The following is a 25746-nucleotide window of genomic DNA, read 5'->3' as shown; positions in this document are numbered from 1 at the left end:
GGTGGCCAGCATCGCTAGGAACACCCCCGGAACCCACAGACCATGCTCGCAATCTGGGGGTCATCCTCGACTCTGCCCTCTACATGACCAAGCAGGTCAACGCCGTCTCCGCTTCCTGCTGTAACACGCTCCGAATGCTCTGCAGGATTTTCAAGTGGATCCCCTCAGACACGAGGAAAACCGTTACCCAGGCCCTCGTCACCAGCAGACTGGACGCCCTCTACGCAGGAACAACAACCAAACTCCTAAGACAGCTCCAACACATCCAGAACGCCTCGGCACGACTAGTCCTCGATGTCCCCCGACGCAACCACATCACACCCCACCTGAGAGACCTACTTTGACTCCCCGTCAACAAGAGGATCACCTTCAAACTCCTCATCCACGCACACAAAGCCCTACACAACGCCGGACCAGCATACCTTACTGGTCAACTCAGCTGCTACACCCCCACCCGCAGCCTCCGCTTAGCCAACCTCACCCTTGCCACAGTTCCACCCATCCGGAAAACCACCGCCGGCAGATCCTTCTCCTACCTCGCCGCCAAGACCTGGAACACTCTCCCTACCGGCCTACGTCAGACCCAGGACCTGCTGACCTTCAGACGACTGCTCAAGACCTGGCTCTTCGAGTAGCAGCAGCCCCCCCACCCCCCAGCGCCTTGAGACCCTCGCTGGTATGTAGCGCGCTCTACAAATGTTTGATTGATTGATTGATTAAGGAACACTCTTTTAAGCCCCTCCCTTTTTACGATTTGGGAGATATCCAGAAACCTGCATATTAGCAAGAACCTCATTAAAATTATCGCTGTTTTAGCGGCAGGAAACTGCCGCTAAAACGGCGATACTGGGCTTGCTAATATGCGTTATAGAATTCCAATAGAAGCCCAAGTTATATGTCCTGCACATCTAACCTGGGCTTCTATGGGAATTTCCATAATGCATATTAGCAAGCCCATTATCGCAGTTTTTAGCGGCAGTTTCCTGCCGCTAAAACAGCGATAATTTTAACAAGTTTCTTGCTAATGTGCCCCCAGGTTTTTTACTTGAAATGTCTTTGCCAAATCTCAAAACGGGATTGGTAGGCACAAAAACATTATTTGTGGTTGCAAACCTTTTGATTTTGAATGGCAAAATTGCTTTGTACATCCAGCACCCAGTTTGTTGACTTCATAAGAATATCAGGTCACCCATGTGAAAAGAAATGCAGAAATGTTTCCCTTTGGTAGAGGCTCCCACACTATACACTTCTAACGCCTTGTGAATCAACAGACTCTAAAAGTGCTTAATTTGTGCCAGTGTTTCGCAATGCTTGGCCCCGGTACCTACTTCGTAACAACGCTTCTTTGACATTCATTTAAAATGAGTACATGAAGAGAGTACTTAATAATTAAATACATAAAAATTTTTACAGCTTCAGATAACCTGAAATAGTCTATACTGCACAGTTTAGGAGGATAACATCTTGTATGTCGTACAGAGACAGCTGAGGCTGTCACCATGATCTGTGCCGGGCAGACTTCTTGCAAAGGCCCCAGAGGAAAAGCATCTCTTAAACAGCTGGCTGCCAAGGCAGCCCACAAGAGTGGCACCTGCGACCCTGCCCACAGGTAGGTCGCCCCCCAGCCGCCGCACGGGCCTCCCGTGACGCTGTCCCCGCTGTCGCCTGGTGCCGCTTGAGACCCCTCAGGTGATCGCTGCTTGGTATTTGCTGCTCCGTGTTTCTTTCGTTTTTTGAAACTTGTTCCCCTTGTGCCTTGTGCCCCCTTTGCCTCTGTGACCCCTTGCCTTCTGTGACCCTCGTTCCCCGCTTGTCCCCCGCTCTCCCCATTCCCCTCTGTGACTTCGCCCCGCCGCTGCGTACCTGCATCCCCGCCCCCCCACCCCTCCCGCCGTCCCCATTCGCCGCCCTACTCCCACCTCCCAGCTGCTCCTCCCTACCTCAACCCCTCATATGGAGGCCGATGAAGCCGCACCAAAGGCAAGCCCGTCTGCGTCTGGACCGTGCCCAGCGCCGGAAACCCTGGACCCCGCCGGAGCCAGGGCACCCGACTACAAATACGACTCCGCCGCCCTCAACGCACTCAACACCGGACGACCGCCCGTCTGCTACCGAGCCACCCCAAAACGCACCCATGGACCCTTCACCTGTGAAACCTGCAAATTCACCTGCCTCCGCTCCTGCCCCCCGTCAGCCAGACCAAGTAACAACAACAACCACCTCAAGTGCATCCTCCTCAACACACGCTCCATCCACAAGCACGCTGTCGAACTCTGGGACCTCCTCAACTCAACAACACCAGACGTCGCCTTCCTCACTGAGACCTGGATGAACTCGGCCTCGGCCCCAGACATCGCCATAGCCATGCCCGACGGCTACAAGATCACCAGGAAGGACCGCACAAACCAAACCGGAGGAGGAATCGCTATCATTTACAAGAACACCATCAACGTCACGACCAACGCCAAGGACACACTCTCCGCCGCCGAACACCTACACTTCCAAATACACACCGCACACAATTCAGCGAAACCATCGCCGACTTCATCAGCCCGCACGCCCTAGCCTCACCAGAATACATCCTCCTAGGGGACCTGAACTTCCACCTAGAGAAAAACAACGACAACAACACCACTACCCTACTCGACAACCTGGCCAACCTCGGACTCAAGCAACTGGTTGACACACCCACCCACCTCGCTGGCCACATGCTCGGCCCCATCTTCTCCGCCAGCAACCACGCCTCCTTCAGCCACTCCACAGAACTACACAGGACCGATCACAGATGCATCCACTTCACCTTCAAAAAGAATACATCCCACCACCGCACACAACAAATCCCCCGCAGATGCTGGAGCAAAATCACCACAGACCAGCTCCTCTCATCACTAAGCCAGAACCCGCCAGCCTACACCGCTGACCCCATCAACGCAGCCCACAACCTCGCACAATGGATCGCCAATTGCGCCGACGACCTCGCTTCACTGAAGAACCCCCCAGGCAAGACCGGCAACAGAAAAACATCATTGTTCACAGACACCCTCAAAGAATCAAAGAAATCCTGCTGGACCCTTGAAAAAACCTGGCGCCACGATCGGACTTCAGAAAACATGAGAGCCCTCAAAAACGCCACCCGTGAACACCACCAGCTGATTCGCACCACCAAAAGGACATCTTTCAAAGTGCGACTGGACAAGAACACCCACAAGAGCAAGAAACTCTTCAGCATCGTCAAAGAGCTCTCCAACCCCAGCGCCAGCAACAACGACATCACACCGTCACAAAACCTCTGCAACTCCCTCGCCACATTCTTCCACCGAAAGATCGTGGATATACACCACAGCTTCGGACCCCAGATTCCGCCCCCAATCACAGAACCAACGACCCCCACCACCACCACCCTCAACGCATGGACACCCATCAGCACGGAAGACACCACCCACGTCATGAACACCATCCACTCCGGATCCCCCTCTGACCCATGTTCTCATCATATCTTCAACAAAGCCGACAGCATTATCACACCCCACCTCCGGGACGTCATAAACAGCTCCTTCACCTCAGCCACCTTCCCGGAGAGCTGGAAGCACGCAGAGATCAACGCCCTACTGAAAAAACCCACGGCGGACCCCAAAGACCTCAAGAACTTCGGCCCCATCTCTCTTCTTCCCTTCCCGGCCAAAGTCATCGAGAAGACCGTCAATAAACAGCTGACCGCCTTCCTTGAGACAAACAGTACGCTCGACCATTCCGGATTTCGAGCAAACCACAGCACCGAAACCGCCCTCATCGCAGCCACCGATGACATCAGGACCATGATGGACAACGGAGAAACAACTGCCCTCATTCTCCTAGACCTCTCGACAGCCTTTGACACCGTCTGTCCCCGCACCCTAATAACCCGCCTCTACAACCCTGGGATCCAAGGAAAGGCCCTGGACTGGATCACATCGTTCCTCTCCGACAGAACCCAGAGAGTCTGCCTCCCTCCCTTCCGCTGCAAGGCTTCCAAGATCATCTGCGGCGTACCCCAGGGCTCCTCACTCAGCCCAACCCTCTTCAATATCTACATGAGCCCCCTCGCCGCCATCGCACGAAAACACAACATCAACATCATTTCCTAAGCCGAAGACACCCAACTGATACTCTCCCTCAGCAAGGACCCAGCCACCGCCAAAACCAACCTCCAGAAAGGAATGAAAGACGTCACAGAATGGATGAAGCTCAGTCACCTGAAGCTGAACTCAGACAAGACGGAGGTCCTCATCCTCGGACAATCCCTCTTTGCCTGGGACGACTCCTGGTGGCCCACAGCACTGGGCTCCGCGCCTACTCCCACGGACCACGCACGTAACCTAGGATTCATCCTGGACTCCTCCCTATTGATGACCAGGCAAGTCAACGCCCTATTTTCATTCTGCTTCAACACCCTGCGCATGCTCCGAAAAATCTTCAGGTGGATCCCCACAGAAACCAGAAAGACCGTCACTCAGGCCCTCGTCACCAGCCAACTGGACTATGGGAACGCCCTCTACGCAGGTACCACAGCCAAACTACAGAAATGACTTCAGCGCATACAAAACGCCTCTGCCCGACTCATCCTCGACATCCCCCGCCACAGCCACATATCCGCCAACCTAACAAGAGGATCACGTTCAGGCTCCTCACCCACACACACAAAGCGCTCCATGACAAAGGATACGAATACCTCAATGATTGCCTCTCGTTCTACACCCCCACCCGCCAGCTCTGCTCTGCCAGCCTCGCCCTCGCCACCGTTCCACGGATCCACAGAACCACCGCTGGGGGAAGATCGTTCTCCTACCTGGCAGCAAAGACATGGAACTCACTCCCCGCATATCTTCGACTGACCTAGGACCTCACCCTCCGGAGGCACCTCAAGACCTGGCTATTCGAGCAATGACAGCACCCCTCCCTTTAGCGCCTTGAGACCCTCACGGGTGAGTAGCGCGCTCTATAAATGTACTGATTGATTGATTGATTGATTGATTGATTGATTGATCACCTCTACCAGCCAAGGGCATTGGCTCTCCACCAGATCCACCACTACCAGAAACTGTAGAAGTTCCTGAAAACATCCAATGGTCCTGGTATTTGCCAGCACTCGCAGGTGCAGTGGGTGTTGCCTCCTGAGAATTACCTAGGACCCTGGCACTTACTTTTGATAAATTCCATAGTCTGCTTTTTTGTCCTGATTGTAACTGTTCATCTTATATTGTACAACACTTAGGTCAATAAATCCCTACATGTGTTTAATCCAATTAAGACATAGATCATAAAAGTGCAATGCAGGGTAAAAATAACAGTAGATAACATTTTATTGTAAAAATAGGAATGCGGAGACCATGTCAGAAGTAGTTCAAACCTGGGAATATCAAGAGAGGGAATTATTTAATACCACTATTAGATGGATTCGTCACTAGAAGCTTCGCTCGAGGTAGACAGCGACCTACTTATCTAATCAACACTACGATTCCTGAATTCACATTATCCTATTCTTCCAATATATTCCTAAAAATTGTTTAAAATATAGAGTATCTAAAATGTATTATGGACAATACGGCCATCACGTTGAAACCCTTAGGACAGGTACTAATTGCCTTATAAAAGCAATTATTCTACACGTTTATGACAATTCCCCCCTCAGAATTCCCTCTTGTTAGCTTCAATCGAGTGCTGAATGGTAAATTATACAAATCAAAGAGCATCGACAGTTTCTCATCTGAACACAGGTTCATCCTTCTTATTCAAGCCCACAGAAATATGGCTAACGAGGAGCATAAAATAAAGAATTGATTTTTTAGAGAGGATGCAAGGCGGGGAGACACTTGAAATTAATTATGAGCAATACGCCCATCAAGTTGAAACCCCTAAAACAGTTGCAAATTACCTCATACATATATTTCTTTTTTTAACTGTTTCCCCCCTCAAAAAATCCCCTCTTATGAACTTTATAAAGTGCTGAGTAATAAATTGTGTGATCCAGTTTACCTCTAGGCCTAAAGAAATATGGCTAACAAAAAACATATAAATGGGTCATTACATTTTTGAGAAGTACACAGCAGGGCGGGGTTGGTTAAAATGGTAGCGTCATAAAAGAGGTAAAATACATCTTGATCTCTGTTCTTTATAAAAGCCACAAAAGAAGAATGGGTGGCGATCAGGCTGCTCAGAGCATTATTGCCCGGGTGTGGTGTTAGTTCGGTAAAATGGAACCTCTTTGAGGGGAAACCCAACATCAAAGAATTTTGGGGCATATTATCAATAACGGCGCTAAGATTATCGCCGCTTTAGCAGCAATAATGGGCTTGATAATATGAGAATTCCAATAGAAGCCCATGTTCGGGTGTGAACATGGGCTTCTATTGGAATTCTCAAGGGCATGTTATCAAGCCCATTATTGGAGCTTTAGCGACAGTTTCCTGCCGCTAAAGCAGCGATCATTTTAACGCCATTTCTTGGTAATATGCCCCCAAATTCATTTGGAGCCTCAACAGAATAAATCTATGCTGTGGATTCCTAACCTTTTCTTGATACAAGTTCTCTCCCTCTGGTAGAGGCGGGGTCGATTGGTATAATAACATTGCTGATACTTTCCTTTCTTTCATAATCTGCCATGGATAGAAATATTGCTTTTACTCTCATTTTTGAGAACTTCCAGCAAGAACCAGGGTTTGTGAATAGTTCGGCTGGTCCTATAGAAGTCAGAGTGGTCCTTATATACTGCAAACATGTGATTTTGTGTACATTATCCAACTTCAAACAATTTTTTTATAATAGTTTGGGTTAGGTTAGCCGTATCCCTTCTCCAAATGGAATGGCATAGCAGGATGGGTGCAAGCCTCATGGTTTCAGTCAAGCATCGCAAACCAAGTACTAGATGACAAATATAATTGAAGCCAGAGCCAGGAAGGGACTCATCCTTCTTTAAGAATCTATCCTCGCACTGTAAACCTTTTTTTTCTGGGGTCAATTGGTCTTGGTACTCATTTTCTAATGAATCTAGAAAATGGCTGCCATACTTCTCTCCATCACTAAAGCGCTGTTTTCCACCATGTTTGACCAGGGCTGTTTTTTATTAAACAATACCTCTCGATAGGGAAAGGTATCCTCCACATCCAGACTTCAGCTCCCTACATAAAAAGATGGCACCTGTGTTATCAATGCAAAATATTTAGATGAGTTTATCCTTGTAGAAGGCTGATTTAGTTCAAGTTTACAGGTTTATTCATTATTGATTCAGACCTCTACTGAGCTCAACAAACACAAAATGCATAAATATTGAACATGTATTCTTATACACTTTATAATAGCTTTAACAAACTCTTTAAAAACTTGAACAGGTTGTGACAAACACATTTGTGTGGCGGTGCCTTGCATAACCAGATTAAGTATTGCATAGAATGTACATAGTATCTGAAACGTGTGGGCTTCATAAACCGCCGCCGGCAGTCTACCAAGATCGAATCTGGACAGATTGACAAAACATGGGGTGGATCTTGTGCTCCTCCTGTACATAAGTCACAGATACCTGACCTGTTCCCTGGGATATTCCACCTGGAAGTGTCAGCTTTCAGTGGGGGGATTCCTAGTCGAACTGAGAGGGTGCAGCGCCGGACTCTCTGCTCTAACTGAAGAGGAAGCTATTGCTCGGGGGACTAATATTCTATGCTTTTCACGTCTTGGTTGTAGTGCTTTAGTTGAGTCACTGATCAATGTCCACTTCGAAGCTTAATCTTGGTGTCACGTTTTTTAAAAAGAGCTTCAAATGTTAAGATCCCGTTTGAAAGTAAACTGCAACGACTCGTCTCTAAAAGTCCCCAATTTTAAAATGTGCCTTAAAGCACCAGAGTCAGCGTGTAAAAGGTTAGAAGTCCATCTTAATATGTTAGAAATAGCTCTAGCGTTTGTGCTCACTAACGGAAACTCAAGGCGCAATGCTTGGCCCGGGACTGATTGGTTCGCTTTTAACAGTTTCCGTAGCATTTTGTAAGGTTTGGAAACAAAATTGCCCCAGATAAGTATATTCTTTCACGGTCTCAAATGGTTTACCTCCCAATGACCAAGTAAAAGGGCGGGATTGCTTTTTCCCTCTAAAAGGTCATACTTTGCTTTTTTAAATGTTTCGGACCAGAAAGTTTTCTTTTGCATATCAGTTACATTCATTTAGGTTTCTTTGAAGGCCAATTGGTGTGCAATATAGTATGACAATATCATCGGCACACATGAGGCTATAAGCACCGATGTGTGCTAGCTCTGGAGGGAGTTTGTTGGTTTGAAGGAAATACTCCAGAAGGTCGAATATTTAGATAGAAAATAGCAAAGGGGTGAGAAGGCGCCTTGTTTCAAGCCATTCGTCGTGGAATTAGTTCTGGTTCGGTCTTTCTCCCCCCATTTGGACTCTACACCATGTTGCTGTTTCAAAGCTATGATTATTGTGAGGAGATCACGGGGAATCCTGAGTCAATCCAACGTCTTCCTCAGCATTGGCCTATCCACGCTTTCCAAAGCAGCAGTGAAACAATAAAAGCACAGTAGAGGACACTACATACGTGTTGAGAACTGCTCGAAGGACTGCTACGTTGTCCCTTCCTGAGTGTTTGCCTGCGTCATAGGCCTCTCTCCACCTGAGGAAGCCCCGTCCTTCTGATGGTCCAAGACGCAGGCTGCAAAGATCTTCACTGGGGCATTAAGGAAGGTGATTTGGTGATATTCTCAGCGATATTCTCGTATTTCGCCGCTATCGCTGGATATTTTAGCACAATTGAGAATAGCATGTTTTCTCCGCTAAAATATCCAGTGATGGGCAGCGGGAAAAAAAAGTCGCTAATCGCATTTAGCGATAAATATCGCTAGTTGTTGGTAATATGCCCCAACGTTTTTCTCCATTGCGCTAAAATATCCAGCGATAGCGGCGAAATGCGAGAATATCACTGAGAATACAGTGATATTCTCGCATTAGCGACGAAATGCTCTTAGCCATGTTATCCACCGCCCATTGGATAACATGGCTAAGAACTGGTCAGAGCAGGCGTAATTTTATGGCGATAGCGGGTATATTTCCATCCCTACGCCAGCCTTGTTAATAGGCGATAGCGATGTTATCGACTGCTTTCAGTCGCTAACGGGTTGGGTACGCCCACTTTGCATGTCATTGGCGATAAATATCCTGAGATGCAAAGTAGGCCCCAAACCGCTCGCTATCGCCTTCAAGCTGTCGCTAACTGCTGTTAGCGACAGCTTGATAATAGGGCGATCGAATTTTCACCGCTTAGCGGCCGAAAATGGCCGCTAAACCGGTGAAAATTGCCTATCGCCCCCCTTGATAATATGACCCTTGTTTCTTCAACCGTGCAATCAACAGGGAGTCTTCCAGTATCAGGGCTAATTTTTCTGAATTATTTTCCTGCGATATTCCATGAAACAATTTGCAGGAATCTGCTTAGTGGGAGTTTTTGAGCTTTGCCCTGTTTATTGCAATTTACACCCAGGGATTTTCATTAGATTGTGACTCTACTTTTGTAGGGAAATGGATCCAGACTCGACACTCTCTATCCATCTTTAATTGAAATCATTAAAGATCCTTCAGAAACGTTCCTGTGAGATTCGGGGCCCAAGTATGGCTGACTCGTTTGATTAGGGCACTTGTTCTCATTCTTCGCTTTAACTTGTTATACTATGTCAGACGGTTTTTATGGAGAATATCCCTTTGTTTTAAAGTTGTGGATGGAATTACGTCAGATAGGAACTCAACAGTTGCCACCAATAGGAGGAGTTTATTTGGAAAGGAAACTCATTTTATTTCTGCAGTTGTAAGTGAATGAAGTAAGCACATTTGATGCAGTAAATTTACTATTTTCCTGAGGTTTCATTGAACGTTATCACTGGGGGACTAGTCTGTTAGTTCCAAGGTGCAGGAGACAATTTGTTCCGCAGTTCCGTGTGACTTTCTATGTCAGAGTTACTCGGGAGCTGAACATATTTAAAGCCAAAAAAGCAAAGATAAGGCCCTTGATAATATGCCCCTGTGTATTCAATACTATTCAGGGTATGTTGCGGTCTTGAAGAGGAAAAGACCCTTCCCACTGGACCCTGAAGAGACCCCGTGGAGGACAGACGGTTGAGGAGCCACCTCACCCAACGAAACCCTCGGAATGAGGATGCCTACAAACAGTGTTGAGCACAATCAATTACTTCTGGACAAGACTACTGTTGCAGAAGGATGAAAGAGTCTGTTGGAACCTGGGTGCGGTTTCATGTCAAAAAGTACCCAAAGGCAGAAGGGACAGAGTCGATGCCACACCAGGATGTCCAGGAGGCACGGAAGACGAAGGCCACTCGAGTTCAAGGAAGCAGGTCAGTTGATCAAGAGGCTTCAAGTACAGGTACAATGAATCAGCAGCTCTGCCTGAGCCACAGTGATGCTGAAGACGACAGAGTCCGTCCAACCAACCACGTCGGCACGGGTCAGTCATAGGGGGACAGACTCATCAACAGAATTTTTTGATGCACCTAACTCAGTTGACACAAGTTGATTGTGATGAAACAATACAACAATGCAATGCACAGGCGGTTCAGTTGCAGTTTATTCTACGAGGATGCTGGCCTCATCTCAATGAGAAGATAACTCAGGCCTTGAGAAAAAGCAAAACCACCACCTTATTTGCTGAGCCTTTTTGAGACCATGGAAGGCCAGGCTCTGCAGATCGGTCAGTCGTGTTACGGTGCCTGCGACTGCAGGGGAATGACTGTTTTACTCAAACGGAGATTCCTTTGGATGTCTTTAAATGTCCACCCGGCCCAGTAAAGAACCTGTATACAATACAGACACCGATGGTGCAGCAGGTGTGCAGGATGATCAGATCATAAGCAGATGGAGTCTTCTTGGTTGCAGGATCAGTCCCAAATCCAAGGATGATACTATCAGGCTGGCATGGTCAGCACAACTTAACGAGGATGAACAGAACGTCAAAGATGAAGTGGAGTTGGAGCTAAATCGAATCCCACAAACAAACTAGGGTTCCACTAACAGGTAAGTCCTTAAGTACCCTTAGGAAAGGGCTAGGATGATTCAGGGGTCCCTCCCAGAAGAGGGGCTGGACAGTGGAGAGGCTACTCCCATGTCCTTTGTTCAGTTTCACACGAGAGCGGGAACCAATGGTTTCTTGAGCTGGTTTTAACGGGAGTATGCAAGGAGGGAACCAAATGAGCCCTTCTGACAGACTATGTGGCACTGGCAAGTGCTCCCACCCTGGCCTAATACACTCAATCCTGTCTGGGAGATGGTTACAACTCCCTGATACAGGAAACCTAATTTCCTACCTTGCTCTGCTTTGGCTTGGCCTACCAGCAAGAGGGCAGAATCATGTCTGTGGTTGGCAGCAGCTCTATGTTGCTGTCAGGCTCTGTAAGATTGGTCCTGGGAGCATTGAGGGCTCCCAAGGGGCCCTATCGTGGATTTAATATTACATCCAACATCTGATATGGTGATGTTTGATACCCCTGGCAGGGAAAATTGACTATTACTGAATCAATACTCATTTCTTCCATTATTCTCCAAAGTTTAGGATGGCTAACACAGTTGAACGCGGCCATTAAATCCAGGAAAACCATGAAGGTCTGACCACCCTTAGCTGTAGTGTATTTTGCAGTAGTCAGGCTCAAATGAAGGGCACTGGTCGATCGTCCCTCAACCCCTTTCAAAGCCATACTGGGCTGGAATCAGGATGTTTTCCTCCCTTGCCCACTCTTCCAGTCTGTTTACCAGTAGGCAGCCCACCAATTTCTTGGTACTAACCAAAAGGGAGATAGGTCTATACTACTGCAGTTTTGCTTTGTCTCCCTTTTTGTAAATTGGAACAATAATGCTAGTTTTCCAGGAGGCTAGGGGACCAGACTTAGATATAGCGTTAAATACATTGATTAGGAGTGGGGCCCACAGGTCTTGGTGCTCTAGAAAAAAATCAATAGGAACCCCATCTAGACCCGGGACCTTTGCACTACTGCACTTACCCAACATGGTTCTTACTTCTTCCAGATTGAACAGCAAGTACTCCATTGGGACTGGCACTGCTATAACTGGGTCATTCGGGGATTCACCCTTTACCCAACAGATGTGTTCAAAGTGGGCCACCCAGGCATCCTCGCTGACATGGGTGTCCAATGATATCTAATTATTTTTTTTTAAGGAAGCATTTATTACTTTCCTGAATTCCCAACTATTTTTGGTGATTGCTGCTTGAGCCACATTTTCTCAACCACCTCCCATGTTAGGTATGCCTTGGTCAGGAATTTAACAGACGCTAGATTCCTGAGTTAAGGCAGAGTAAGCCCAATTTAAATTATTGCTATCCCTTGTTGTTAATATCGTGAAGCTGCCGTTGTGATATTTTCCCATGTTGTTTTCACAGTCACGCCTACTATGCATCTCATTATCGATGCGAGGCGAAGCGAGGCGTGTGAAAAACGGGAACTAAGTCAAGGAAACACAGGTTAGCGTGTTCTTGTAAATAATGTGATATAATTATCGCAGATTTTCGCCCGAAAAACATACGCTAAATCGGCGAAAATTGTATTGCTGGCCCTTGGTGATATGCCCCTTAGAGTCCATTTGGGTAATCTTACCTTGAAGATGGTCAGATTCTACTACAAAACGTATTGTGCACTTATACTCTGTATAAAGGTGTGTACCTACCTTATCAATTATTTCCAAATACTTGGAGGATAACATAAAATTCAGGCTATTTCCATATTTGTGATGTGTAAAATGATAACTTCCATCACCCAATGTGTCCACTGGAGCACAAACAATGTCCATTGAGTGTTTACATGGCTTGGTATTAAAATTACCTAGCCACAAAATATTGAGGCATTTTTTCGACAGAGCTCCACTGATTTTGTTAATCTCCTTTTCTAATGAAACCACCATTGATGACATGTTACCACCAAAATTCTAGTTATAAAAGTTTATCAGAAGCCACTCTCAATCCCCTTACCTTTCTAATAACAAAAATCTAAATGGGCAATGTATTTGATATTAAAATCTATAAACCACCTCTAGCTTTACCTGATGAAGAGCGGATTGCTTCCATTTGAAATGATCGATACTCATCTACAAATATTGGGTCTATTGCCCACGTCTCCTGTAAACATAGTATGTCCAGATTCTGCCAAAGGGACATCCACTGTACATTACCCAAATTTAGGTAAATGCCCGCAACATTCCAGGTTGCTAATTTTACCCTTGATTTACATTTGCCCATGAATACCTCTAGAGGCGTTGCTCCTCTTTGGTTTGTTGACTCAGTATGGTCAGCCAAGTTATATTTTGGGTCAGCAGGGCACAGTCAATTGCAAGACTCTTGATCTGTCAAAGGGGTGAAGTGATTCTCTACCCTTATTATTGTTCTAACAGAGATACTGGAGACTAAGTTGACAATGGTGGTAGCACAGGCCATACCAATAAGGCCCATCATGTGCTCAAAAGATGATGGTAAAGAGGATCTATAAAAATAATCCAAACGGAACACAGACATCTGGGTCCCAGAAAAAAGTCATTTGAAAATTCCCTAAGCAAATTCTTGGCCATAAATTGATCTTTGAAGTTAATGACTACATAATCGCTCCTTACCTCTTTTATGGAACGAACCACCCACCCCACTCTCTTTGCCATAATAATATGTCTGTTTAAGCCCTCGCCGCTACCTACACAGCTTCTAGCATGGGTCGTCAGCCAGTGGAGTGCTTATCCATAAGCTGTTACGTCACTTCCCTTTGCCCCTCTCTCAGCTCCAGATAATTTACCAGAACCAAGACGAACAGTGAGGTGGCTGAGGCGAAATCTAGTGTTTGATTTCCTACTTGGCCCTCCTGCTCCCCTACCTGTCAACAAAACTATACCCCTCTGTCTTCCCACTGTATTCATTTCCACTTAGACCAACATATGGTCTTGATAACGCCATTATTTTATCCCCTGCAATGGTATTATCAGAGTATGTGAGAGTTGAGGAGGGTTGGGAGTTTGGTTAGAAAACTGCCCCTCTCCTGTCCTCCTCCAATGAACGACGGTGCTCTGACAACTCAATCTCCTATGACAAAATGTTAGCTGCCCTTGAGAAAAAAGATTCAAGGGTGTTGACTATCTCCCCCCCGGCTGTTTGTTAGTCACCTTTTGATTAGCCGTTTTGGGTGATCGACTTCAAGGCTGGTTTAGGCAATAAACTCCCCCAAGTTGCACGGCTTAGTGGGGCGCCCAGCCCTGCATCATTCAGGTGATGACAGGCGTGGATGGGCTTGCCCTTTGCCCAGGCTTATCCCCTTGTGCCTCCCACGCCGCAGTCAGGATTCACGCTAATGAGCACGTTCGGCTGCAGGGGAAGATGGGAACTGTAGTCTGCCAGCAGAGCCCAGACTCTGTGGCATGGCTTCCCTCCTCTCCAGGCAAGTAACAGGATCATTGTGAAACAGTATGTTATGGTTGATTGTATCGAAGGCTGCAAAGCTGTCAAGCAGTGTCAAGAGTAAGGGATAAAGGGACATTGTTGCATATTTGTTGAGCAGCGGGTATGATTTGTTGCTAAGTGGTGTGATACAGGGGTGTACGGCATTATTTGCTTTGCTATGATGTGGTCTATTTTACATGACATAAGCTATGGTTTCAATTTCTCATTCTGAATCTGTATCCTAGGCTCCCAGTTCCTTCTGCAGTGAGAGTTGTCTCCCTGGGTTCAGACAGTCTGTGAGGAAAGGATGGCCTGTTTGCTGCTTTGAGTGTGTTCCCTGCTCTGCTGGTGAGATTTCAAATGAAATTGGTGAGTACCCTTCGAAGCTGATGCGCATGCGTCACTGGTGTTCCTAGAAGCGGGACGTGGTCATATTTGTAAAGAGACCAAACACTGCAAATCTAAGACTCAAGCAGGCCAATGTTAGGAAAATGACTACCTGTTTTTAGGAAAACTTCGACTTAGTCATAGTTCTACAATGTTTATTTTCCACAGATCACTGAATGTACAAGACACTTTAATTGTAGCTCCCCAGGACCCTATCTAATACATTGCTGAAATGGAGTTATTGCTCGTGGGTTACTACATCCTGGGATTAAGGGCACAGTGGTAACAGAAACACAGCTATTAAGTTATGTAAGATGTCACACACACACACACACACACAAACAGCACTCTGAAGAAAGACACTATAAATAAATGCATTTATTATTAATCAACCAATCAGGTGCCTAGTAAAGCGCGACTACTCACCAGTAATTATCTCAAGGCGGTAGGAGGAGGGGACTGCAGTTCCATGGAAGGTACAAGCGCAGCTCTTGAGGTCCCTCTGTGTTGATCTTGTCCTTCATGCTGAGCAAGGAGTCTAAGATTATGCTGAGGTTTTGTTGTGATCTGAGAGTGTGGGGGGGTTCCAAATTATTATTATTATTATTATTATTATTATTAAAATTTTATATAGCGCGCAGCTACCCTTGGGCATCCCAGCGCTTTCCAGACCCATTTAAGAAACGGTACGTTTAATGTAATCAAACAGGGAAGAGGTAAGTTTTAAGACCTTTGCGAAATCTCAGTGTGCAAGTCTCAGCGCGCATTTCAAAAGGAAGCGAGTTCCAGAGCTTTGCTGTGTGAACTGAGAACCTTCTCCCACCCGTCCTAGCTCTTTTAATTCTGGGGACTAAGAGAAGATGTTTTTGATCCGACCGCAGTGTTCTACTGGCTTTATATGGGACCACTAGGTTCCTCAATATTGGGGGGCCCTTACCCAGGAGGATTTTGTGGGCAGTGCAGAGTGCCTTGAATTTCACTCGTTCGCGCACTGGCAACCAGTGCAGTGCCTTCAGGGCGGGCCGGGCAGACTGTGATCTAGGAATGCCCATGAGTAACCTTGCCGCCGCATTCTGGACCTGTTGGAGTTTGTCTAGGGAGGATTCCGGGGCGCCCAGGAAGATGGAATTGCTAAAATCTAACCTAGATATAATCTGCCCCTGGATCAGCAGCTTCCTTGATGTTACAGGCAAAAGGGGGAGGATTTTCCGCGCTGACTGTAACAAAGCAAAGCACACTCCCGCGGTTTTCTTGGCGTGAGTCCTAAATGAAAGGTCTTGCTCTATCCACACCCCTAGACTCTTAATCAACTCTTTCGGGGTAGGCAAGTCTCCCATACAACTTGGCCAGCTGGACAGAGGGAGCAGGGGATTTTTACTCCCTAACAGCATTACCTCTGTTTTTGAGCCGTTCAACTTCAGGGCTGACTCGTCCATCCAGGTGTGGATTGCCGACAGGCAGGAGTGAAGTAAGTCAGGATTCTCTACCAGTTGGGATAAGGCGACCACCAACTGCGTATCGTCCGCGTAACTGACGATCTTGATGTCGTAGGGGGCCACCACACCCTCCAGGGGGGCCATATAGACATTGAATAATGTCGGACTGAGGGAAGAGCCCTGGGTGTCTCCAGGAGTTGTCCCAGGCGGAGCCAAGGATAAAGCCTTCAGTCTTCTCTGAGTTGACCTTGAAGCAGCTGTCCTTTATCCAGGTGACCACAGCCTTCATCCCATCGTGGAAGTTGTTCTTGACAACTGAGACTTCATTGGTGAGGGAGAGCTGGGTGTCGTCGGCATAGGCGATGATGTTGAGTCCATGGTTCCTGATGATGGCTATGAGCAGGGTCATGTAGATGTTGAAGAGAGTGGGGCTGAGGGATGATCACCTTAGGGACTTTGCAGCTGATTTCCGTGGGTTCAGTGTAAAACCGTGGTAGTCCATTCAGCCAGTGAGGAAGAAGCAGATCGGTTCCACAGCTTTGTCACGGATGCCGGTGGCACTTTGTCTTGTGCATAGGGTGTGATGGGAGATGGTATTGAATGCGACCGAGAGGTCCAGGAGGATGAGGGCAGAAGTTTTGCAATAGTCTGGGAGGGTGCAGATGTCATCTGTGGTGACAAGGAGGGTGGACTTGGTGCTGTAGTTGCTTCTGAAGCCAGATTAGGAGAGGTCCAGGATGTGGTTTGCTTTGATGAACTGAAAAGTTGGGCGTTCATGGCCTTCTTGGTTACCTTGGCTGGGAAGGGGAGCAGAGATATGGTCTGAAGCTCTTGAGGTCCAGCAGGTCAGCAGAGGATTTCTTCAACCGGGCGTTCATCTATGTGTGTTTCAAGTGGCAGAGTTGTGGAGCAGTAGATGCAGCAGAATTCAGGGTGATGGAGGTGCCATCTCCGTTGAAGATGTGGTGCAGCAGGGGTCCGAGGGTGCTCCAGAGCGGATGCTCTTCATGACCTTGAGGGTGTTGTCAGCAGCGAAGGGAGTCCAGCTGAGCAGGGTCTTCTGGGGTCCTGTGTTGTTGGGTGCGATGGGGAGAGAGGGTCTTGGGTATCGAGGCTGTTGAAACTGTAATATACATATCCTTAATCTTACAGTAGAAGAGGTTGCTCAGTTTGTTGCAGAGATCTTGCGAGGGTGGGATGTCTACTGTTTCTCTGCTGAGTTTGGCAAATTCTTTAATTACTCCAAATCATTATTTGCTATTTAGTGCATTGGCATTGACCCTTTCTGGAAGGGCCTTTTCTTTTTTGTTCTAATGATGTGGGGTTCGGTGACAGTAGGTTTGAAGGCTGAGTGGTCTTCCGGGGTCTTGTTGCTCCTTTGAATCTTCTGGAGTCGTCTAAAGTGCATCTGGACTCATGAATAGCAGGAGAGAACTAGCTGGCTGTTTTGGAGTGTTGCTTACCTGGGGCTTTCTTGAGGGGAGCCTGTGTCCTTCAGGAGGATACTAAAGACCTGGCTGTTCGAACAGTAGCGGCCGCCACCTCTCCCATCCAGTGCCTTGAGACCCTCTCGGGTATGTAGTGCGCTTAACAAATGACTGATTGATTGATTGTCAGCGCAGTTGGAGGTCCATTGGTGGATGTTGCGTGCTGATGTATTAGCGTCCATTGATGTGGGTTGTGTGTTTTTTTTGCTGAGGGAGGTGATGAGCTGTTCTTCTCTGACCTTGTGCCAATTTCTACAAGGGTGGCAGTGGGCATGGTGGTGTATGGTTGGTTTGTGAAGGAGAAATAGAAGCAGCATTTGTCAGTCCAGAGGAGTGGCTGAAGGTGCTGTTGTCCCTGACTGAGAAGATGAAGTCAAGCGTGTGTCTCGCTGAGTGGGTTGGGGAGGTGACCAATTGTTTGAGTCCAAAGATTAGACACTATAAATAAAAGCGTTTATTATGACAGGAACAACCTGCTTCTCAGTACATCTAAAATAGCTATACAGGAAGGAGATGTCATTCAGTAACAAGACATTTTGTGAGCAATAATAATAAAATAAACATTTCCAACATGGTTAAAATGTAATCTCAAATCCTAACACCCTAAAACCTACTCTTAAGCACGACACTAAGAGACCAACATGCAATCCAGAGTTTCTGAGTGAGAAGCAGTGCACTGCATACATTGTTGACAGCAGAAGCTGTCATTTTCAGCAGAGGCGTGAAGGTGGTTTTGCCTGTGAAGGGCACACACACTCTGCGGTAGCTCCTTTCCTCCCGGACTTGGCCTAATCAGTACGAACAAGATGATGCATCTTCGAAGTGTGCAAGCAGTAGATGTGACAGTCTTCTGGCAAAATCCCCTGGGATAATCTGGAAGGAGGATCCCTCTATTAATTGGTCAAATGGTGTTTCTTATTTACTAAATCTAATCAGAGATTAGTTTCTAACATGAGAGGACATCAATTCAGACTACATTGTTTTGACCCTGTGCCTGGACTTTGGGCCTCATTTACAAGGTCCTTGTGGTCCTTTAGTGTCTCCGGAGCATCACTTTGTTGATGCTCTGGTGGTGCAATGTGATGCAGCATATTTACAACAAAAAGGAAAAGCCACTTTATGCAGCTTTTCCCGTCCTTGTAAATTTGTGCCCCTTTCATGCAGAACAGTGCCTGAAAGGTGTGTTCTGAGGGTGTTGCTGTGGGTGTTCCCAGTCAAAACCCATGGAATTTGAAGCACTCTTGGATTTACGAGGAATCATAAAGGGGAGGCATAGTAGTGGCGCAACAAGGAAAAATACTTTTATTTATGCTTGTTTTTTCCTCTTTCTATGCATGCTGCTCTCTGAAGCATGCATAGAAAATAGAAACTCCCACCAACGCTTGCTTTGTGCAGGAAGGTGTCATCCCCACAGTGAAGGAACCCCTGTAACATGACCCAAGAGTGTCTGCATTTGCGCCGACTGTCGTTTGTGCACCGTGCGGGTAGAAGGACATGAATGTGCCATATCTTGTGCATCAAAAGTTTGTAAATGAGGCCCTCTCTTGTTATTGGACCTAGACATGAGGATAAGGAGACACCTCACGCAGACTTATGTTGCATCAGGTGTTCTATCCATGTCATCTGTAGGAAAGGTTGACCTTACAATGACACTGTATAAATGGAGAAAGATGAGATCCTTAATGATCAAAAATTGCGACTTCTTGAGTTAAAATGCTGATGGGGCCGACCTATAACAAAGTGAGAGGAATAAGACCTTAGGCAGCCTTTCGTCACTGTATGCCACGTCTATGGAATTATTTCCAGTTTTTTTATAAAACATTTTAAAATGTCCTCTGATCATGAAGCTACTCCCCCGTACCCAAGGGATTCATCAACCAATTTAGTCTCTTCTGAGGAAGGTTCCAGAATCCGAGGCGTGGACCAAGGTGGCTCCTTCATAGCTTCAAAGAGCGTGAATGGCGCAAGGTTCTTGATGCAGGCCCTTTCGGATATGCTTCTCACTTTACAAGGACGCCATTTGTAGAGTAACAAGTGCTGGGTTGATATGAAGAAATTGGTTCCCTCCTCTGATAGGCCTTGCTGTTGGTCTCATGGCTATGTGCAACTTGAGAATGCCAGTGACTAGAGCATTTAAATCTTGAGATGAGACAATGATTCATTGAGCGAAAATGTCCTTTTTTTGCTTGATCCCCTTCATTTATTTTTACTGGGTTGTGTTGCTTGTTGTTGCTTGTTGACTCTGTTGCTGCTTGTTGCTCTTCTCACTGGAGCACTAACATCTGGTGCCCAGTGGATGTGCTGACCCCTAAAGCAGGTAAGAACATGCTAATCTCAGATTGCCATATTTAACTCCCCTGTAAACCCATTACATATGCAATGCTGTGCTTTTAGCTCATTCATTGTTTTCGTACTTCTAAATACTATTTTCTCCAAGTTAAGCCTGAGCCTCAGCTGCCACAGGTTTGAAACATTGCAATTATTGTGTTGAGTCTATCAAGTTGGTTTCTTTATTGGTCGTAGTGCACTACCAAACAAAATTAATAATTCCCTTTCTAGAATCAATTTTCAGGTATTTTTCCATGTTCTTTAGCCGATACTTTTTCTGAGATAAGTTAGAAAGAAATTAGGTCTGGGTAATCATCCAGAATGGATTTTTTTCAAATGTGTATGGATCCTACAACCTTTTGCAAAAACAGCAGTTGATGGACAGAATGCAGAAAAATGTCATACATTCACCCTGGTAAGGAGATCTGGGCCTAAATTCATCGAATTTTTGCTCACCAGCCATTCCAGTTTGAACCCAGCCATATGCAAATCAGTCTTGACCCTATGCCCCATGGGAAAAGTCCAGCCCGAACTGCCAAGCCAGTTCCTCCTTGGACTGGAAACGAGCATCCTAGGACCGGTTTCAGGCTTTCAGCCCTCATCAGCCAGGATTGCTTGATTCCAGTGGCATGGAGAGCACGGGACTCACGTCTGAGCATACCCGTCCCACTCAGGGTGACAAATGCAAAAACAACAGTTGATGGACAGAATGTAGAACAATGTCATACATTCACCCCAGTACAGAGAACTGGGTGCAAATCTATTGTTTTTGTGCTCACCATGCCATTCCAGTTTGAACAAAGCCATATGCAAATCAGTCTTGACCCTGTGCCCCATGGGAACAGTCCAGCCCGAACTGCCAAGGCAGGTCCTCCCCGGACTGGAAACAAGCATCCTAGGACCGGTTTCAGGCTTTCATTCCTCATCAGCCAGGATAGCTTAATTCCAGTGTCATGGAGAGCAGAAACCGGTCCTAAGTTGGCAGGGTATGCCCAGACGTGGGTCCCTTGCTCACTTTGCCACTGGATTCAAGCCAGCATGGCTGATGACGGCTGATTAGCCAGAAACCGGTCCTCGGTAGCTTGTTTCCGATCCAGGGAAGACATCGTTTGGCAGTTGGGCTGGACCGTTCCCATGAGGCACAGGTCAGACTGATTTGCATATGACCCTGTCAGAACTGGGGTGGTGGAGTGAGCAAAGAATGATGATGGATTAAACCCAGATCAGTTGAATGGGGGTGAGTGCTTGTAATGTTCAACACTCCGTCCATCATCCCCTTTGGTTTTGCTTCCTACAACCTTTTGTCATATTTTTATTACCAATGGTATTCCATCGAGAGCCATTAGAGTCCTTGACATCAGTCCAGTGGTTGCTAAAATCCCCTGGTCAACATGATTAGACTACAACATTCTGCCAGTGGAGATAGATCATACGTGTTTTGTGTGTTCGCACCCTGTGTACAGGTCCCAGGTTTGGTATATGGGGCAGTTTTAAACTCAAAGACATTTGAATTGCTCAGAACACCAAACACTTCACTTCCTCACTCCTCTTGGTCTGGACATTTGACTGAGCAGTCTAGGGGGGTCAGTAGGTTTGGACATGGGTGAGAGGTTTCATGCTTGCTCAAAAATAGTATATGTAGAGCATGTGCTTGAAAAGTGTCTGAGTGTTCTTTGAAGCATTTTGCAGCAGAATCACAAATACACAGAAAGCATTTTCAGGAAAACTGTATCATACTGGTGAAGAAGAAGTGGGAGAGATCTTCTTATGGAGACTGGTATAAACTCCATTCCAATAGTTCATACAAGAAACAGCAAGAGCTCAGATTGCAGTAAGTGGAGGATCCCAAGGAAGCGATGGAAAGGGAAAAAGAAGATGTTGGCCATAGTATTGATCTGAAAGGAGAAAGAGCTTTCATTGACAAACATAACCCATTTGGGGCATATTTGAAAGACTTTGAGTGTAGAGCCAAGCATTGGATCAACAAGCATTGGAGATGCAATAGGTCTCGCACCATTAGAGTTAGTGCTTTTAGAATTGTTTATGGGTTTTTTTTGTAAATGTTTAGCATTTTTGTTTCCTGTAGCCAATGCTAAAGAATTACAAATAAAAAAAGCCATAAATATTTATAAAAGCTGTAACTGAAATGGTCTGAGAGCTATTGCACTGTGTGAGGGTGAGGTGTTGAGGGTGAGTGAGGGTGAGCGTGAGGGTGGGTGAGGGTGAGTGTGAGTGAGGGTGAGTGAGGGGTTGAGGGTGAGTGAGGGTGAGGGGTTGAGGGTGAGTGAGGGTGGGTGAGGGGTTGAGGTGAGTAAGGGTGAGTGAGGGTGAGTGAGGGTGAGTGAGGGTGAGTGAGGGTGAGTGAGGGTGAGGGGTTGAGGGTGAGTGAGGGTGAGGGTGGGTGAGGGTGAGTGAGGGTGAGGGGTTGAGTGTGAGTGAGGGTGAGGGGTTGAGGGTGAGTGAGGGTGAGGGATTGAGGGTGAGGGGTTGAGGGTGAGTGAGGGTGAGGGTGAGTGAGGGTGAGGGTGAGTGAGGGTGATGGTGAGGGGTTGAGGGTGAGTGAGGGTGAGGGTGAGTGAGGATGAGGTGTTGAGGGTGGGTGAGGGTGAGTGAGGGTGAGGGTGAGTGAGGGTGAGTGTGAGTGAGGGTGAGTGAGGGTGAGGGTGAGGGGTTGAGGGTGATTGAGGGTGAGGGGTTGAGGGTGAGGGTGAGTGAGGGTGAGGGTGAGTGAGGGTGAGGGGTTGAGGGTGAGTGAGGGTGAGGGTGAGGGGTTGAGGGTGGGTGAGGGTGAGTGAGGGTGAGGGTGAGGGGTTGAGGGTGAGTGAGGATGAGTGAGAGTGAGGGGTTGAGGGTGAGGGGTGAGGGTGAGTGAGGGTGAGTGAGGGTGAGTGAGGGGTTGAGGGTGAGTGAGGGGGAGTGAGGGTGAGGGTGAGTGAGGGTGAGGGTGAGTGAGGGTTTGAGGGTGAGTGAGGGTGAGGGGTTGAGGGTGAGTGAGGGTGAGTGAGGGTGAGGGTGAGGGGTTGAGGGTGAGTGAGGATGAGTGAGAGTGAGGGGTTGAGGGTGAGGGGTGAGGGTGAGTGAGGGTGAGTGAGGGTGAGTGAGGGGTTGAGGGTGAGTGAGGGGGAGTGAGGGTGAGGGTGAGTGAGGGTGAGGGTGAGTGAGGGTTTGAGGGTGAGTGAGGGTGAGGGGTTGAGGGTGAGTGAGGGTGAGGGCATTCACATGTACTGCGCGTGGGTGTCCTTCCTTTCCTGGAAATGCTAACTTTACTGTCTTAAAAGAAAGTGAAAGCAAAGCAGACTAAAGATCGAACAGAGATCGTCGGGGACTTTCCACTTCGACGCAAGTGTGGCTTTGTTCAGCTGTTAGGCAGAGGGTGTTTGTGGAGTGTGGGCGGGGCTACCTGTATTTGATGGGTGACATCACCTTTCGTAGGAGTTTGGAGCTTAACATTGGCCACAGGCTAAGCCAATAGGCCCTAGAGCCCTAGTCTTCAAACTTTTTAAGCCCCCGCGTCAATACATTTCATTAGGGCTCCCAGGCGAGCGTGGGAAAGGAGAGGAGGGGAGAGCAGCAGAAGAAGCCGAATGAGAGAGATCGAATGAGGAGAGAGGCGGGGCAGGAGCCCGCTTGTTAATAAATAATCCCCGGAGGTGGTGATATTTCCCGGGATTGTGACAGAACATTTCTCGCTGCACCAACACAAACAGAGGCAGCGAGAGACATGTCACCGGGGGAGGGGGCGGGTGTCTGCGCGCTGCTCCGGGGACAGCGGGGGAGGGGCGTGTGTGCGGTGCTGCTGGGGAAGGCATGCGGGGCTGCTGAGCAGGGACAAAGGCAGAACAAAAACGGAGGTTGGATGGGCAAAGGAAGAAAGAGGTGACACACGAACTGGAATAAATAAAACTAAAAAGTAGAAAATTGGGGATATTAAATAGAAAGGGGTGAAAGAGGGGGAGGCAGGAAAGTAAACGGAGAGCGGTGAGACAAAACGAAGACGACTTTCAGGAGGCGAGCGCGGGAAAGGAGAGGAGGGGAGAGCACGGCGGGCAGGGGTGGGGCGGAGAGGGGAGAGGTGCGACACGGCAGGCAGACAGGGGAGGAGAGTAGGAGGAGGAGGGGGGAAGAGAGTAGGGGAGGCACAGAAAGGTCTTCTGCTCGATGTTAATGATAGCCAAATGGCATATATATAACCCAGACGGGGCTTATTTACAAAGCCAGCGGGGATCTTCAAAGGGTGGCACAGCTCTTGCCCCGGTGGAGCAACAATGGGCAATGCAGCCGTCCAGGACTGTGTAGCTATGGAGAGCACAATATTATACCATTAGTTGCCCGAGGCTATGCCATGTTAGCTACAACTGTAGGGTGTTTGTAACACGAGCTCCAGACATTTGTTTCCACGCTCTAGGCATTGACAGTTATAGCCGCTCAGCAAAGCTTCGTGGTGCCTTTGTCTGGTGGAGCGCGGAGCGTAGATGATTTAAAAGGCAGCTGAGACATGCAGGATGAAAGAGGAGTGTCACTGTAGAATGCTGGAGATGAGAGGGACTGCCAGCCTAAGATCCAGGAGGCGAGAAAGACCGTCAGTGTGGAGTGCAGGATTCGAGAGAGACTGTCAGTGTGGAGTATAGGAATGAGAGAGCGTCAGTGTGGCATGCAGTATTCGAGAGAGACTGTCAGTGTGGAGTATAGGAATGAGAGAGAGCGTCAGTGTGGCGTGCAGGATTCGAGAGAGACTTGTCAGTGTGGAGTGCAGGAGGCGAGAGAGACCGTCAGTGTGGCGTGCAGGATGAGAGAGAGACTTGTCAGTATGGAGTGCAGGAGGCGAGAGAGACCGTCGGTGTGGCGTGCAGGGGACGTAAGATATTGTAATTGCTGGGTGTACGAGGCGTGGGAGACTGTCATGTAGGGTGGGTGCAGCAAATGAGAGAGATTGTCAGTGTGGCGTGCAGGATACGAGAGAGACTGTCAGTGTGGGATGCAGGAGATAGAGACACTGGAAACGAGAGACTGTCAATGAGGCGGGAGAAACGGTCATTGTGGGAAGCCGGAGTTGAAATAGACTCAGCGTGGGACGCCTGGGATAGGAGAGACTGTCGCTGTGAGATGCAGAAGATGAGAGGCAGTGTGAGTGCAGGTGTGTGGGTAGGAAAGGACGGCGTGTACGTCATGAGTGCGGGCACGGTTTCTGTGGGGTGAAAGGGAGAGGAGGGCTGCTGGTCTGGGAGGGTGGTCTGTTGGAAGAGGGGGTCGCCGTGGGAGGCACTGATGACGCAGTACTGAGGGAGAGAGTCCGTATTTGCACCGAGTGGTCGTCGGAGGTGTGAGGGCACAGGCCGCGGTGCCCGTGACATTGTGAGTGAGGATACGAAGCCGGATTTGACGGACGGGATTGTGACAGAACATTTCTCGCTGCACCAACACAAACAGAGGCAGCGAGAGACATGTCACCGGGGGAGGGAGCGGGTGTCTGCGCGCTGCTCCAGGGGACAGCGGGGGAGGGGCGTGTGTGCGGTGCTGCTGGGGAAGTGGAATAAATAAAAACTAAAAAGGAGAAAATTGGGGATATAAAATAGAAAGGGGTGAAAGAGGGGGAGGCAGGAAAGTAAACGGAGAGCGGTGAGACAAAACGAAGACAACTTTCAGGAG

General features: G+C 47.8%; 1 protein-coding gene across 1 annotated transcript in view; it reads left to right on the top strand.

Annotated features, from left to right (window-relative positions):
• The window catches only part of LOC144751998 (vomeronasal type-2 receptor 26-like), a 41576-nt gene that overhangs the window by 7176 nt on the left and 8654 nt on the right, over nucleotides 1-25746 (top strand). Inside the window, exon 2 of the mRNA XM_078639957.1 lies at nucleotides 14708-14831. Within this exon, the coding sequence (XP_078496083.1) occupies nucleotides 14708-14831 (124 nt within the window). The remainder of the gene's footprint in view (nucleotides 1-14707; nucleotides 14832-25746) is intronic.

This window comes from Lissotriton helveticus, chromosome 4_2, assembly GCF_964261635.1.
Source record: "Lissotriton helveticus chromosome 4_2, aLisHel1.1, whole genome shotgun sequence".
NCBI classification, from domain to species: domain Eukaryota; kingdom Metazoa; phylum Chordata; class Amphibia; order Caudata; family Salamandridae; genus Lissotriton; species Lissotriton helveticus.
This window is presented reverse-complemented; position numbering and strand designations above follow the sequence as displayed.